Source organism: Physeter macrocephalus, chromosome 3 (genome assembly GCF_002837175.3).
Source record: "Physeter macrocephalus isolate SW-GA chromosome 3, ASM283717v5, whole genome shotgun sequence".
NCBI classification, from domain to species: Eukaryota; Metazoa; Chordata; class Mammalia; order Artiodactyla; family Physeteridae; genus Physeter; species Physeter macrocephalus.
Window position 1 is genome coordinate 27,502,364 of NC_041216.1, and position 16,854 is coordinate 27,519,217.

General features: G+C 45.4%; 1 protein-coding gene across 1 annotated transcript in view; it reads left to right on the forward strand.

Moving 5' to 3' along the window:
- The window catches only part of DNAJC11 (DnaJ heat shock protein family (Hsp40) member C11), a 74,845-nt gene that overhangs the window by 36,602 nt on the left and 21,389 nt on the right, over positions 1-16,854 (forward strand). Inside the window, exon 4 of the mRNA XM_007110207.4 lies at positions 2,282-2,383. Coding sequence (XP_007110269.1) covers positions 2,282-2,383 — 102 coding nt within the window. The remainder of the gene's footprint in view (positions 1-2,281; positions 2,384-16,854) is intronic.

Below are 16,854 nucleotides of genomic sequence, written 5' to 3' on the forward strand. Positions count from 1 at the left end.
TATATACAATGGAATATTACTCAGCCACAAAAAGGAACAAAATTGGGTCATTTGTAGAGACGTGGATGAATCTAGAGACTGTCATACAGAGTGAAGTAAGTCAGAAAGAGAAAAACAAATATCGTATATTAACGCATATATGTGGAACCTAGAGAATGGTACAGATGAACCGGTTTGCAGAGCAGAAATTGAGACACAGAAGTAGAGAAAAAACATGGACACCAAGGGGGGAAAGTGGCAGGGGGATGGGGGTGGGGGTGTGATGAATTGGGAGATTGGGATTGACATACATACACTGATGTGTATAAAATGGATAACTAATAAGAACCTGCTGTATAAAAGAATAAATAAAATTAAATTTTTTAAAAAAAGAAAATGTCTAGTACTTTCCAACCGTAATGCAGTTTGGGGGTGCAGATGTCTGAGGGTTACCGAAGGGGGAAAAAGTGACTTGCAGCTGGCTTAGCTTTCTTCCATTCTCCACCATGATGTACCCTGTGTAAAGAAAGTATAAATAGTAAAGGCCGTCAGGGCCTGTGGGAGCTAGAATGAGATGCCTGGCCAAGTTCTTCACAGCTTCAGAGGGGCCAGCCATTTTGACTTTGCAGTTAGCTCTGATTATGTACCAGCTGTTCGCAGAACTTCTGTAAAATACGACTAGAAATGGGGTGACTTAACAGCTTTGGAATATTTGCCTCTTCATCTGTCACAGAGCGTGGCAGAGAGAAAGTCATTTGCGAAGGTCCAACAGCTAGAATTCCTGAAAGCAAATCTTGTTCTGCTCTGGGCCCCATGGAGGAAGCACGCCATCAGTCCAAGATGGGGTAACTTCGGGGAAGCGAAATAAGAGCTAGCAGAGTGAGCGTGCCACATTGGTTAACTGTAACTGAGAATGTTTCTGTGAGGTCACAGAGCAGTTATTGTCTTGCCATTTGGACTTTGTTTGTTCTTGGATTATTTTGACAGTGTTTTTATTTTAAAACTTCCTTTAAAAGAAACACCTCCCCCTTTTTGGTAGTTAACAATTTATATGGGAGAGGAGAAAATGGTTTTGTTATTTTTTTCTACGTACTTGCTGAAAGTGATAGTGAACCAATGTCTCAGTTTTTTTGGATAGGCCAGTTCTTGTATTTATTTTTCTGTATTGCTGAATAATAAAATCAAGTTGCACAAAACCCCATTTACTGTAAGGTATATGCATACATACATATGCATAGGTTTTTAGGAAGACATAAAAAATTAAATGTTAGCCTGTGAGAAGGAGGAGTGTGGGTAAGGGGGAATTGTACTTTTTGCTCCATATCTTTCTGTACTATTTTGATTTTTTGCTCTAAGCATGCATTTTTTTGAATAATTTTTAAAACCTCTGATTTCCAAGATAGCTTTTTCTCACCTCACCTGCCTTTGTAGGTGTCCTCTGAGCAGCCCCTTAGGACTCCCTGGTATCGCTCCCACTGATACAGGGTCAGTGCTCTTTGGCCTTTTCCCCCGTCAGGTATCCAGTGACTTTGGTTATGTTTGCCCTGCTCCCACTCTCTGTGTTTCTCACAGGCCATAGCGTTCGGGGCCCTTGGAAATGACGTGGTCTGCTTTCCTCTCTCACGGGCATGGTACCCGAGGCCCCCGTGGCCCTTCCCTGCCTGTTTGAAATCTCAACTGGGCTGTCTTGCTTTCGTGATGAGCTCAGAAAGGCTGATGTGGGATGCCTTACCTCCTCACAGATCTGACATCCCTGTGCATCCCCGAGGGCTAGTGTGGTCTGCCGATTGGTACCTGAGTATCAGAAGAGTCCCCTGATTCTAAAACACCCAGACCTTATGGCTTAAGGTCCCTTGGTCCAGGATGCTCAAGGGGCACCTCTGGTGGTGGCCCCAGCACACGAGGGAGACGTGTCAGTGCCATTGTGAATGGCCTCGCCTCCATCTTGACACTTTTCCGCATGTGTTACCTGTGGCTCATTAGGAAATCTAAACTCTGACAACTTAAGGTGATGTTTTCTTTGTAAGATTCCTGCAGCCTTGGAGATAAGTGACTAAAATGAAGACAATGCTTCAGTCTCTGGAGAGCTGAGGGAAAGCACAACCTTGGGACTGAGCGGGTGTGACGGTTAACCTGGCTACACCAGGGACCGGGCCGTCGGAAGGGAAAATCCCCACGGTCTCACGGCTCTTCAGCATCCTGGGGGAAAGGAACGGCGGGATATGGTTAATGACGCCGGCTCTTGTGTGTGTTCTTCGCTTTCTGGGTCCTTTGCTGACTCTCCTCCTGATTCTGCCCGCAGGTTGTGGAAAGGAGGAGGACACCAGCCGAAATCAGAGAAGAGTTTGAGCGGCTGCAGAGAGAAAGGGAAGAGAGGCGGCTGCAGCAGCGAACCAACCCCAAGGTGAGCCGGGCCAGTTCTGGAGGGAAGGGTTGCGAGGCTCAATTACCAGATGGCAGATCTAAAAGAATTAGTGCCGGTGGCCTTTTATCGTAATAACGTACAGAATCGGGTGGAACAGCATTTTGCTTACTGCGTCTCAAGAGTAGGATCTGCCTGGAACGCTATCAGCACGGCTGCTGGTGATGCGCCGGGGTGAAGGCGAAACCAACCCCCTGGTTTTCCCGGAAGCCAGGAGGCTTCCTGAGCCATAGCTGTCTGAGACCTTTCCCTGCAATCCTGCTGCCCGAGCCCTCGACACGTGAAAATCAGTCAGAGTTCCGTGTCAGGAAAGGACAGCCACCTACCCACGCCCTGAGGCCACAGGATTCCTTGCAGACCGGTTACGAGCCAGAGAGCCAGAGGACACAGGGGGCTGGGGGTGTTTCCAGACTGCGTGAGGCGAGGGGCGTGCTTTCACCACCCCCGGGACGACGGTGCCGTGAATAGCGGTCACCAGGCTGTTTCCGCAGCAACGGGGTGACCACCTTTAACCATCGGTCAAGTCCCCGATGAAGTTGGAGCCGTGAGCCCCGGGGACACACCTGAGTCGGAAAGTTACTTTTCAGTCCTGTGTGATCGCCTTTTCCTTGGATGTGTTGGGGAGGCAAATTGTTCTGCACGCGTGCCACAGTCCTGTGGCAAAAGGAGAGCTCGGTCAGTTTGAGGTGCCAGTCACGCCGAAGGGCTCACTGAACGTGGCTCGGTGTTCCTGTTCAGTGGTGTTTAATGAGGGGCTCAGCATCCAGACTCTGTCACTGTGGCTAGGATAGCCCGGCAGGCAGCCGGAAAATCTTCTAAAGAAAAAGAACAAATGCTAGCTTACAACTGGGAAGCATGACGTTAGGAGCTTCTGATCGAATACATTCTAGAAAATGGATTTTTCTAAGACCCCTATGACATTTAAAGGTCCAGATACTCAGAAGACTCCCATCTCTTTGAATCCTACATTTCAAAGTATACTCGTAAACGCCAACACTTCTCCTTCCCTCCCGCCGTCCCCTTTAGCGGAGGACAGCTTCAGGAATGTAGTTAACTTTGGGTCAGTGGAGGTAGAGACTTGAAACACTGGTTGAACCAAGTCAGGGGGTGTGAGATGCTGAGAGCTGAAAATCTCCGAGGTGCCCTGAACTGTGCTGACAGGTTCCCTTCTCGGGTATCCCAGCCAGTGCACTGGAGGAGGTCTGCGTAAAGGTCAGCCTTGGCATGTGGAGCTCAGGGTCGGGGAGCTGGGGTGGCAGCCTGGCAGGGGCAGTCTGTTGCTGTGCTGTCTTTGATTTGCTGGCTGAAGTTTTGCTGCATTCAGAACAATGAGGGGGAAAGACAACATCACAGTAGCCTGAGCCTCTGTGTCCCGTGATAAAATTGGCCATCTGGGTGTGCGCGGTGGTTGCTTACTGGGATTGTATGGAAATGTGTCTCCAGGCCATGTTTCTGTGAAATGAGGGAGCACAGCTGTGACCATTTCACACATGCCTGCAAGATACTGTGCGATTCCCAATACTTTGCTACTTCGAGAAAGTGCTGCCAAAGAAATAAGACATTTTCTAACCAGAAATACTGAGTGAAAACCAGATGCCGGCTCTGCGGCATTTTGAGGAGAGATTTTGAGCTGGATCTTTTATTCCACTTCTGAGTGTTTTTGCTTTGCAAGATGAGCAGAAAGATTTAGAATGTTCTCATCCTAAGACAAAAGGGGTGATCTCTTTTAAGAAGACCACAGGGACGACTTCCCTGGTGGCTCAGTGGTTAAGAATCCACCTGCCGGTGCAGCAGACACGGGTTCGAGCCCTGGTCCGGGAAGATCCCACGTGCCGCGGAGCAACGAAGCCCGTGCACCACAACTACTGAGCCTGCGCTCTGGAGCCCACGAGCCACAACTACTGAGCCCACGTGCCACAACTACTGAGCCTGCGCTCTAGAGCCCGTGTGCCACAACTACTGAAGCCTGCGTGCCTAGAGCCCATGCTGTGCAACAAGAGAAGCCATCGCAGTGAGAAGCCCGTGCACCGCAACGAAGAGTAGCCCCCGCTCGCCGCAGCTAGAGAAAGCCCGCGCGCACACCACAACTACTGAGCCTGCGCTCTGGAGCCCACGAGCCACAACTACTGAGCCCACGTGCCACAACTACTGAGCCTGCGCTCTAGAGCCCGTGTGCCACAACTACTGAAGCCTGCGTGCCTAGAGCCCATGCTGTGCAACAAGAGAAGCCATCGCAGTGAGAAGCCCGTGCACCGCAACGAAGAGTAGCCCCCGCTCGCCACAGCTAGAGAAAGCCCGCGCGCAGAAACGAAGACCCAACGCGGCCATAAATAAATAAAATAATAAATTAGTTAATTAATTTTTTAAAAAAGAAGAAGACCATAGGGAGAAGGACACCTTCGATGACCTTGGGGCTTGGCATGGCCTGTCACCCAGACCTGCACTGAGGATCACATCCTGTAGGGGATGGACAGACTGGGTGACGGGCGTGCTACTGCCGTCTGAAACTTACATGGGTATTTTTCCATTTTCACCAGTAAGAGTTCATTGGGTAGGAATGTTCCAGGAGGAGTATGCACCAAGAACAGACAAAAAGGTCAAGTGGGGAGACCCGTAGTTTGGAAATACTGGCTCTGACACAGTGATGCAGGACACAGAGCTCACCCTTTGACCTGTGTGCAGCTTTCTCATTTGGAAAATGAGGATACGTCCCCTAACCACCACGCCAATTTGTTAAATGATTGAAAAAGTATGAAATAGATGTTAATTTATTAGAGAAGGACAAGCCTGCTACGTAAGTGCAAAGTGGTACGTGTACCAAGGTGAGGTCAAGAACTAAACTTTGCTTCAGCATCTCATTCGGCACCGTGTGGGAAACACTTGGCTTGGTCGGGTAGTTCATTGCCCACGGTGGCTGGCTGGGTTTGGGTGGGGTCTGTCAGTTGGGTTCTGGAAATGGCCCTCTGCTGATACCATCCACCTGCTCCTGTGACCGAGGCCCAGTGGCTTCAGTGTGGCCAGTCAGCTGTGAGTCTTGGCTTGCGTGAAGGGGCCCTGGACAGCACTGCGGGGCCGGAAGGAGTGAGTGCCGTGCCCAGCTCTGGTGTGTATCCCATTTCCCTCCCCACCCGCCAGCCAGCAGGGCACGCGGGCTCCACGTATGCTGGGGGCAGCGTGGGAGAACCTTGCACTTGGCGTCAAGAGCTCTGGCTTCAGATTCCACCCCCAGCCCCAGTTCTGCACCCCGGGTCCAGCCACTTCTCCAGTCTCAGCTCAGTTTCTCCCTGTGTGAAATGAGAGGTTTGCCATGAGGCCCAGTGCTTGGGGTCAAATCCTCAGACCCCAGAGTCCTTAGCTTAATTGCTTCTGTTTTCTGTCTTTAGGGCCATGTGGGAATAAATTCCTCTGTCTGTATTTCCTGCTGGAAAACACCAAGCTCAGGTTGCTGGGGTCCTGGAGCCTCCAGAGCCCTGCACATTGAGCCAGCGTGGGGGTGAGGGGAGTTTATGACCAGACAGACGATGAGGTTCGTCTGCATCTCGAGGCTTGTGTGTGACTGGAGTCTTAACTGGACCCCCCCGCCCCCGGCCTTCCTCCCTCCGTCTTGAAGATCCCTATTTTACTTGCATAATCTACCTCCATTTCTTGCCTTTTAGAGACTTAAGATCATACGATAGGCTTGTTCGGTGCTGCCATGTTCACATCATATTGATTATTGTCATTCCTTTCTTTTGTTAATACCCGTAAATCTCTCCCTGTGGACAGCAGCCAGTTTGGGAGTCAGACTTTTCACTTCCTTCCTAATGAGCTTGTCCAGACCCCATAGGAAGCAGGGCATTAAGTCAGGGATTGTTTAGGGGGCTTCATTGTCTGACTCTGAGACTATCAACTCCTTTCTTTTGGACACTGTTACATAAGAGTTTCGTGGAGATTGTTACTGTATTCCCTGGACCATTCATTTTCCTTTCTCCTTCTGCTATTACAGAGGTTGACATAAACTCCCTGGTAAGACCTTCTTTCTGGTTTCAGAAAGGCCATCTTATCAGTGGTTCCTATAATAGCTGAAAAACAAAATTCAGCTTTATCAGGAAAAAAAAAATGTTAAATGATGTATCAAGGAAGACGTGTAACCATAATCCCAAAAAGGTGTAAAGATGTGGGAGTACATCTTTACATAAAGATGTATGAGTACAGGGCTTCCCTGGTGGTGCAGTGGTTAAGAATCCGCCTGCCAGTGCAGGGGACACGGGTTCAAACCCTGGTCCGGGAAGATCCCACATGCCGCAGAGCAGCTAAGCCCATGCGCCACAACCACTAAGCCTGCGCTCTAGAGCCCGCGAGCCACAACTACTGAAGCCCACACACATAGGGCCCGTGCTCCGCAACAAGAGAAGCCACCGCAATGAGAAGCCCGCGCACCGCGACGAAGAGTAGGGCACAGCTAGAGAAAGACTGCACGCAGCAACGAAGACCCAACACAGCCGTAAATAAATAGAAAGAAAGAAAGAGTGATTGATTGATTGATTTTTTTAAAAAAAAGATGTATGAGTACATTACTCAATTTTTTTTTTAATTTTTTTTTTTTTTTTGTGGTATGCGGGCCTCCCTCTGCTGTGGCCTCTCCCGTTGCGGAGCACAGGCTCCGGACGCGCAGGCCCAGCGGCCATGGCTCACGGGCCCAGCCGCTCCGCGGCATGTGGGATCCTCCCGGACCGGGGCGCGAACCCGGTTCCCCTGCATCGGCAGGTGGACGCGCAACTGCTGCGCCACCAGGGAAGCCCCCTCAATTATTATTAAAGGATTTTTTTTAAAGGTTTGTTTTGGTTGCCATGGCTAATGATCAGAGCCGTCGGAATGAGCCCGTGGTTACGGCTTCAGTCTGCTCCGTGGAGGTGATTCTGATGTCATAAACTGAATCGGCTGGGCTGACAGGATAATCGTGCAGAAGAAAAGTCGTTTGAACCCATATGTTTGTCGTGTTCAGTGGCAGAAAGGGGCTGCTGTTGAAATTGAAGAAGTTGGACGTTGTTCCTTAAGGAGGAGGGACCAAGTCCTGGAAAGCGCTGAGCTAGAAAGCAGGTCTTTGGAGGAGAGGAGGGAGGTGGCCGACTGTGGCGAGGCGTAGAGGAAGCTACTTGAGTGGGTCGCAGCTGCACCCGCATCCTGCCAGCGTGACCACTTACATAAGCAGGGTGTCAGGATGAAGTCCATGGGGCAGAGGTCTGGGGCAGGAGGAGTGGCTGGGGCCGAATCGCTCTTAGAAGCCCTGATAAATTTGAGTTTGCTTCTCCATGACAGTGGAGAGTACAGGCTCCAACTTCGATCTCAGACAGCACGGTCCTGTGGAGACAGTCTCACAAGAGCCACCACGGGTTCATCGGCTATAAAAAGGGCAAATTTCTCATCGCTTCTTACCGTGATAGCCTCTTCCGGTGGAATTTTCAATTAGTAAATAGTTACTATCGAGACTGCATTTGACAGAAATTTCTCACATGATCTTTGTGGCCAGATAAAGAAATATAAACACAAAAATATTCAGAATGAACTACCACATGACCCAGCAATCCCACTCCTGGGCATACACCCAGAGAAAACCATAATTCCAAAAGATACATGCACCCCAATGTTCATTGCAGCACTATTTACAATAGCCAGGACATGGAAACAACCTGAATGTCCATCATCAGAGGAATGGATAAAGAAGATGTGGTACATATATACAATGGAATATTACTCAGCCATAAGAAGGAATGAAATTGTGCCATTTGCAGAGATGTGGATGGACGTAGAGACCGTCATACAGAGTGAAGCAAGTCAGAAAGAGAAAAACAAATATCATATAGTAACTCATATATTTGGAATCTAGAAAAATGGTACAGATGAACCTATTTGCAAAGCAGAAATAGAGGCATATGCGCTCTAGAGCCCGTGGAGCCACAACTGCTGAGCCCGCGTGCCACAACTACTAAAGCCCGCGTGCCTAGAGCCCGTGCTCTGCAACAAGGAAAGCCACCACAATGAGAAACCCGCACACCGCAAGGAAGAGTAGCCCCCGCTTACCACAACTAGAGATAGCCTGCGTGCAGCAACAAAGACCCAACGTAGCCAAAAAGAAATATAAATAAATAAATAAATAAATAAATAAAATTTTTTTAAAAAATAGAGGCATAGATGTAGAGAACAAACATATGGACATCAAGGGGGGACAGGGAGGATGGGATGAACTGGGAGATTGGGGTTGACATATATACACTGTTGATACTATGTATAAAATAGATAACTAATGAGAACCAACTGTATAGCACAGGGAACTCTCCTCAGTGCTCTCTGGTGACCTAAATGGGAAGGAAATCCAAAAAGGAGGGGAGATATGTATACCTAGAGCTGATTCACTTTGCTGTGCAGCAGAAACTAACACAACATTGTAAAGCAACTATACTCCAATAAAAACTTTTTTTTTTAATTAAAATAAATAAATAAATAAAAATATTCAGGATGGAACATTCCTGGCCGAATGAACAACTGATTCTACTCAAAGAGGGTTGATTAAGGTGTCGTTTCCAACCTGGTGACAAGCTTCTCACTGTGGGAGAAAGGCTCTAACTTGACACACTCAGAATTTCTGGGAATGATGTCAGTGAGGATGTGTGTGTCACATTCACAGGTGACCCAAGGTGGAAGGACAAAGCCAAGATTCTAAAAGATCCCAGTAAACTAGAATGGAAGGGATAAATGTGCTGGCTGAGAGCAGGGGAGACAGGGAAATGATGGTCTTTAACTGACTCCCTGGCTTAAGATCAGCAACAAGGAACAGAACCGACGGCAGGAAGATGCTTTGGGCTTGGTATGAGGAACATTGGACAAGGCAGCCTGCTGGGGATTAATGGAAACTGCGCTTTTATCCACACAGTGTGGCAGCGGGCTGGGTGGGGTATATAATGAAGATAAAAATATTGGGTTGGCCCAAAAGTTCGTTTGGTGTTCCGTAAGGTGGCTCTAGTAGCGCTTAGTGGTCTTTAACTTCATTCAGAACAATTTTGTTAGATTGTATTGTGACAGCTGTCATATCAGCCTGCATTTTTTTAAAAACTTATCAAAATGGATGAATTTTTATGGAGCCATTTTAATATTGAAAAAAGGCAACACTTTCAGCATATTATGCTTTATTATTTCAAGAAAGGTAAAAACGCAACTGAAACGCAAAAATAAAAGATTTGTGCGGTGCATGGAGAAGGTGCTGTGACTGATCAAATGTGTCAAAAGTGGTTTGCGAAGTTTTGTGCTGGAGAGTTCTCGCTGGACGATGCTCCACGGTCGCTAGACCAGTTGAAGTTGACGGCGATCAAATCGAGACATTAATTGAGAAGAATCAATGTTACACCACATGAGAAATAGCCAACATACTCAAAATATCCCAATCAAGCGTTGAAAATCCTTGGCACCAGCTTTGTTATGTTAATCGTTTTGATGTTTGGGTTCCACGTAAGTTAAGCGGAAAAAACCTTGACTGTATTTCTGCATGTGACTCTCTACTAAAATGTAACGAAAATATTGCATTTTTAAAACAAATTGTGACAGGCGGTGAAAAGTGGATACTGTGCAATAATGTGGAACAGAAGAGATCGTGGGACAAGCGAAATGGACCACCACCAACCACACCGAAGGCTGTTCTTCATCCAAAGAATGTGATGTTGTGTATATGGTGGGACTGGAAGGGAGTCCTCTATCATGAGCTCCTTCTGGAAAACCAAACGATTAATTCCAACAAGTACTGCTCCCAATTAGACCAACTGAAAGCACCACTTGATGAAAGGCATCCGGAATTAGTCAACAGAAAATGCATAATCTTCCATCAGGATAATGCAAGGCTGCATGTTTCTTTGATGACCAGGCAGAAAAGCTTGGCTGGGAAGTTCCGATTTCTCTGTCATATTTACCAGACATTGCACCTTCAGATTTCCATTTATTTTCGGATTTCCATTTATTTTGGTCTTTACAAAATTCTCTTAGTGGAAAAAATTGTCAATTCCCTAGAAGACTGTAAAAGGCACCTGGAACACTTCTTTGCTCAAAAAGATAAAAAGTTTGGGGAAGATGGAATTATGAAGTTGCCTGAAAAATGGCAGAAGGTAGTGGAACAGAACGGTGAATACATTGTTCAATAAAGTTCTTGGTGAAAATGAAAAATGTGTCTTATTTTTACTTAAAAACCAAAGGAACTTTTTGGTCAACCCAGTAAGTTATCCAGGCTGTTCACAGAGCCGGTGTGGTAGTGGATCCCAGGCCGGCAGGTCGTGCTCCCTTCTTGGCGTGAGTTCCTTTGGGTTGGGAGTGGCTGAGCCTTTGATGCTGATGCCGTCTGATGGCCTCTGGGAAAGGACTGGGCCCCAGCTCTCCAACTCCAGGCCCAGCCTGTGGGCGATGGTGTCATTTGGTTATGTTGGGCCCTCCTGATCAAGGAACATCTGAGACTTATGGGCACAAGAGGTCTATTAGGTTTTGGGGGGGTCTTTTAAATAATTTTTTAAATTTTTTTTAAACTTTATTTTTTTTTTTTTGGCTGCGTTGGGTCTTCATTGGTGCACGCAGGCTTTCTCTAATTGCGGCGAGCGGGGGCTACTCTTCGTTGAGATGCACGGGCTTCTCATTGCGGTGGCTTCTCTTGTGGCAGAGCACAGGCTCTAGGCACTCAGGCTTCAGTAGTTGTGGCACGCGGGCTTAGTTGCTCCGCGGCATGTGGAATCTTCCCGGACCAAGAGTCAAATCCGTGTCCCCTGCACTGGCAGGCGGATTCTTAACCACTGCGCCACCAGGGAAGTCCTCTACTAGTTCTTAAATATGCATATCAGACCTTTTTGAGATATTAATCATTTTTAAGTAGCCCCTAGTTTCGAGGTCTAAAGTGTGGCAATTTTTTTTCGTGTGTGTGTGTATCTAAATAATATGTGTAAGTAGTTTAGAAAGTCAGATAGTTACTAGGCTTATTTTTTTTTTAACTGTTGCCCCACCCTGTGGGCTTCTGACTCCTGTTCCTCACTCCTCCCTTCTGAGCTCTTTTCTCTGACATTTCCTACTACTTCTAAGTTGCATACTTACTCTGTTCTCTGTTTTTTTCAGTTTTAGTAATTATCTGTTGACCTCCTGCCAGAAAAGATAAGGATATAGTTCTCCCAAACAACACATTTTTTTCAGTTCATCCAATGTAATTATAATACCCTTTAGGGTTAAATGAATAGTCACTGTGCAAATACTCAGCTGAGCCTGATAGTATACTATGATTACCTGACTTCTCTTAATGTGCTTTTGACTCCATGGTGTTAGTAGTTGTCCCATTTGGTTCCTTTGATTAGTTTCCTATAAATCTGTCAGACACCTTGTGTGTTCTGTCTCTCTCCTTTTGCTCCTGGTAGCATCCCTCTGGAGCTCTCCTCCATCATCCCCCACCGCAGTCCAGACTAGACTCTGCTTTCTAGGCCTGCCGTCCGGCTGTGACCTCAGGACTTTCCTCGCCAGCTTCCTAGGACTGCCTTTGTGTTCATTCATTCAACAAATTGGCCTCGAGTGCCGGCCGAGAGAGGCACTGTTAGACACTCGGCAAAGCAGCCCCTTCCCTCGTGGAGTTTGGATTCCCTCCAGCCCTTTCCTTGGTTGGCTCCCACACCTTCCCCTTTTTGGTTTATCTCTTTGTGGAGGAAACACATTCTCCAGTTGCTCCTTTACACAAGATGCCTAAAAGTCGAATTTCTTTTCCATTTCATTCCCGTTCAAGTGTCTTTTAAAAGAGAAGATAATTTATATATAATCGTATGTATGTATGTAATTATATATACATACATACATAGAAAAGATATGTGTGATATTATAAACTATAACATAGTAATAATAAACACCTAGTACCCACTGCCTGACCCAAAAACAAGAATATTGCCCATAACTTGCATTCACTTCCACATTTCTCTCCTTTTCCATCTCCCTGCCAGAAGGAAACACGATCCGAAAGGGTCCAATATGTGAATAAAAGGAATGTATCAATAAAAAGAAAGAAAGGGAGGACGAATATAAAAGAAATAATATGAGAAATTTCCCAGAACTGAACGACTCAACTTTCCAGATGGGAAGGGTCCACTCCACTCCCAGCACAAGCAAGAAACTCACACGGTACTCATTCAGTTGCTTTTTAAATTTTGTTACAAATTGGATGTATGCTTAAGCAATATAGTGTTTCATTTTTATTGTTTTTGAGCTTTGTAAAAATGGTACCATGCTATAGGTATTCTTTTGGGACTTGCTTTCTCCCCACCACTCATACTCTTCCAAAATTCTGTATGTTTCATGAAGCCGTGGCTCACTCATTTTCATTGCTGGGTACCACGGCTTATCCGTTCTCCTGCAGGTGGATATTTCGATTGTTTCCAGGTTTTTGCTGTTATGAACGTTGCTGCTGTGAACATTCCTGTGCATGTTCCCTGGTGCACATGTGCAAGGCTGTCTCTTGAGTGTGTGTGTGTGCATGTGTTTGCACATATGCACGTACACCCATATACCACACACACCTAGATATGAAATTTATGGGTCATAATATATGCAGATGTTGCCATATTGTTCCCCAGAGGTAAAACATTGACTTTGCATAACTCAAAATCAAGTTTATACTTGATGCTAAGTAGTATAAAGCATGTATCTTTATACTCTTCATGATATATATGTGTGTGTAGATAGATACACTTGTAAAGTGTATGTATCTGTAACTTAATATTTGGTTATTTCTCTATATTTAATAATAGGTATTGCTTATTTTTGTCTCTTTAGGCCTAAAAATTGGCAGTTTTATATAATTTGACTGGGTATTAAATTCCGGTTTGGAAATCGTTTTTCCTCCGAGGCCTCAGAAGACCTTGTTCCAAGGCTTCTAGCTTACAGGGTTGCTGTTGAGAAGACTAGTTCTGATTCCTTATTCTTGTGTGTGATGTTCTTTTCCCTCTTTGATAACCCTTAGGGTCTTTCTCTCTGGGTTTTCACGACGGAGAATCTTGGGGTGACTTTCTCACTCGTGCTGATAGTGATAGCAGACCCTCCCACCTGGAAAATTGAGTGGTCTTCAGTTTGGAGACATTTTCTAGTATTTTTTTTCCCTTCCTTTCTCTCTTTCCAGATTCCTTTTATTCACATATTGGACCGTTGGACTAATAATTTCATCTTCTTTTTTCTCTCTCTCCATTTTGCATATTTTTCATTTAGTTCTACTTTTTTGGAGGTTTTTTTTCCTAGATTATTTTCCAACCTTTCTATTTAAGGAATATAGAAAATTTTTAAATTTTTCTATAATGTTTTTAATACCTTAGACTTTCTTATTCTCAGATTTGTTGTTTTTTTCATGGGAAGTAACGGGGTAGGAATTCGGCATTTGAAGATGCCCCAGATTCAAATCCTGTCTCTGACACTTATCACCTGTGACCTTGCGCAAGAGACTGCACCTCTGTGCTCCTCAGTTTCTTCATCTGAAATGGAGAAAACAGTGCCTACTCACTGTTGATAAGAAGATTAAATGGAAGAGTTCCTGGCACATAGTAAGCGTTCATAAATGTTTTTTATTATCAGTGCAATATCTCTTATTTTTCTAAGGATATTACCGACAGATTTCTTGCCATTTTCTTTGGCATTTGTATTCTGTGCTTCTTTCTGGTTCTTTCTGATCGTTACTTGGTTTCAGACTTTGGTGTTGGAGGTTCTCCTCAAATGTCTGGTAGTCCTTGGCTGTCTGCCATGAAGAGTGAGGCGCTGAGGCTGAGTAGACACTGCATGTTACTTGGCCAGGCTCGTCCCTGATGGGCTTATCTCTGGGGTGTTTGGGTGGAGCACCCGCGCACACGCCCCCCACCCAACCCCGCCAAAGGTTAGCATCCAAAGGCTTCCTCTCATTAGCAGATGGTTTTTCTCTTGAGAAGAAACCTCCAGTCTCCTGCCCGGCTGCCAGCAGTCTCAGAGCTGAGTGGGATAGGAAGTTGCGGACGGGACCATTCAGCGTGCAGCCCACCTCACCCTATTTCCAGTACGGGCCCCACTGCCCCACTGCTGCGCCTGGAATGCCGTCATGTGACTTCTCCAAAGGACAAGCCTCTGTCACTTGGCTCCTTGGGGGAGTGGGCAGGGGTCCACGTTTCCGTGACTCCTGGAGTGCGTGGTCCCTCCAACTCCTGACCAGCAACACTTAGGTTTCAGTTTTCTTTGCAGAATCAGTTACCATCTCTTCATCCTTTTCCAGTTTCTAAAAATTGGTTAACACCTCTTATCTGTCACCTTTAGTTATCCTGTTCTTTTTGTCTTTGGCTTTGTCATTCCTTTATTGTTATTTTGGGAGGGAGGAGGGTTTCAGGAGGACACTGAGATAAACGTGTATGTGTTTTTAATCCCATTGGTTTAACCCATCCAAATTTATTTTTTGGAGATAATTGCGTTAGAAAAGACTGTGTTATTTATCCATAATCATGAATGAGATAGAGGAACAAAAACTCTGTCGGCTGCAGCTTCTTCATTTAAAAAAATGATCTGGTAGCCAGAGGTTGGGGAAAGGGGGAGGAGGGGAGGGAGGAGGAGGTAGGTGCAGTTGCAGAAGGGCAACCAGAAGGATCCTTGTGGCAATGGAAGTGTTCTGTATCTTGACTGTAGTGCTGGATACATGAACCCACATGGGTGATTAAGTGGTATAGAATTAAATACACAACCACAAATGAAAAACTAAAAATAAATAAAACTGAGGCGCTCCGAATAGGGTTGGTGGACTGTATCAATGTGACTATCCGATTTGTGATAGTTTGCTGTAGTTTTGCAAGTTTACCGCTGTGGAGGGCAGTACTCAGAGTCTCTTATTATTTCTTATAACTGCATGGGAATCTACAAGGATCTAAATAAAATATTCAGTTATAAAAAAAGACCCCAAAGCTAGTAAGTTAACTCAGCTACATCACAGTGTGTTCACCTACTAAAAATTCAGATTCTCAGGCTCTGCCTCAGAGCAAATAAATAGTAGTCTATCAGTCTGCTACCTGGGAATCTGTATTTATACAAGTCCCCACCCCAGGAATTCAGATGCAAGGCTGAATTTGAGAAGTATTGCAGTGGTCTGCAGATGAGAGAACAAACAGGTATCGTTTTTACAGTGTTTTGTTAACAGTTAAAGGAAAAAAGGGTTGACTTATGAATGGAGTATTTGGTAGTCCGGGAAGATGGTGATCCAGTGGGGTTGTAGTTTACAGGTTAGAATGGGTGCTTACAGGTAGCATTCAGCTACTTCCCCTTGTGTTTAGCTCCTTAAACCTTTGAATCTTACCAGTTTGTGATTTTCATTGAGTAGCTCAAAACTTGAGAAACTAAGTAAATAGATACTTCTGACAACCTGTGTTATACTCGAATGACTGTGACCTGATTGAAGATAGTATGAAACTGTGGGGTGTGTTCCCCGTGGAGTCTGTTAGCTCTGCTAATTGGTGGGAGGGGTGACTGTCCCATGCTATAGGTTGAATCTTTGAGCTCCAAAAAAAGTCTCAGAGGTCTCAGTTGAAAGTCTGCAGTTGCCGGCTGTCCCACCGACAGTTTTTCAGCAGTATCATCATTGTGTGGAAAGGACTGTATGAAGCTAAATGATATGAAGCTCAAATTTCAGTGCCCATAAATAAAGTTTTATCGGAATGCAGCAAAGCTTATTCATTTACAGATCACCTATGGCTGTTTTGCACTACAGCAGCAGAGTTGAGCAGTTCCCACAGCAGTTGCCCACAAAGCCTTAAGTACTACCTGACTCTTCACAGAAAAAGTTCGACTACCTGCTCTAGAAAAATAAGGTGAAATGTGCTTGTAGCAGGGGAAAAAAATAAACAAAATGCTTTAAAAGTTTTGTGATTTGCACTTAATAGCAAAGATTACCTAAAAGTATTTTCCTTTGTAAACTTTTTATTTGAAAAAATGTGATTTAGTAACGATTTAATAATAAAAGGACATAAACTTGCATATATTGAGCTAGAAGCTGTTGGAAAAAATCTAACCCATTAATTTATCCAGGGTTAGAGTTTATCTTTTCTCTTTTTTCTTTTTCTCGATCCTTTTTGATCCTCTGTTAAAATTCAGATCCAACTCTCATTCCTAAGTCATGACATCTCATTGTATGAAAAGCGTATTATGTTGAAAGTGAAAATGAATTGTAAGTTGCAGCCAAACCCCTGTTTGGCTCATAGAGAAGAAGTCTATCTAGTTCTGGTGCTGTGACCAGTCCATTTTCAAAAGGTCGTTTCCTGGAAATGGAAGAAGAGCAGATGGCAGGCATCTGAACCACTCTCTGAAATAATAGAAGATGATCAGTCCCTCTCTGGGGTGGCTCTTCAGGTGTGGCTGGCGCTTGAGCCTTACGTTCTGTGGGTCATTTTCTTTCTTTTTTTTGGGGGGGGGGTCATTTTCCATAG